The sequence below is a fragment of the Vittaforma corneae genome, assembly GCF_000231115.1.
Source record: "Vittaforma corneae ATCC 50505 unplaced genomic scaffold supercont1.173, whole genome shotgun sequence".
Taxonomy (NCBI): Eukaryota; Fungi; Microsporidia; family Nosematidae; genus Vittaforma; species Vittaforma corneae.
In genome coordinates, this window is record NW_006890006.1 from 1 (window position 1) to 629 (window position 629).

Consider the following 629-nt stretch of genomic DNA (forward strand, 5'->3'; position numbering starts at 1 on the left):
AATCGCAATGAACCTGACAACTTTTCCATCTCAATTGGCAGTGTCTCGAGTTTGTTATCATTGAGATACAGATCTGATTCTTCAGGTTTCCTATTGCTACTGGTATTGTCTCAAGCTTGTTACCACCAAGATACAGTTCTTGTAGATTCTCCAGCTCTCCTATAGTGTCTGGTAAGGTCTCGAGTTTGTTATTACTAAGATTCAGTATTTTTAGATTCTCCAGCTCTCCTATCTCAGGTGGTAGTGTCTCAAGCTTGTTACCATCAAGACTCAGTCCTCGTAGATCCTTCAGCTCTCCTACTACATTTGGAAATATTTCAAATCTGTTTTTCAAAAGATTCAGTTTCTGTAGACTCTTCAACTTTTCTATCTCAGCTGGTAACGATTCAAGCTTGTTATCACCAAGATACAGTATTTTTAGATTAATTAGGTTCCCTATTATGGCCGGTAATGATTCAAGTTCGTTAACACTGAGATTCAGATACTGGAGATTAACTAGGTTTCCTATCTCATCTGGCAATAATTTTAATCTGTTAGCATTAAGAAATAATGCTTTTAGATTCTCCAGCTCCCCTATTACAAGTGGTAATGTTTCGAGATTGTTGCCACTGAGATCCAATTCCTTTATC

General features: G+C 37.4%; 1 protein-coding gene across 1 annotated transcript; it reads right to left on the reverse strand.

Annotated features, from left to right (window-relative positions):
• On the reverse strand, nucleotides 1-629 carry VICG_02221 (uncharacterized protein; the record flags this gene model as incomplete). The annotated part of the gene is made up of 1 exon (XM_007605603.1): nucleotides 1-629. A coding segment is annotated over one exon (629 nt), but the record flags the coding sequence as incomplete, so codon positions are not given.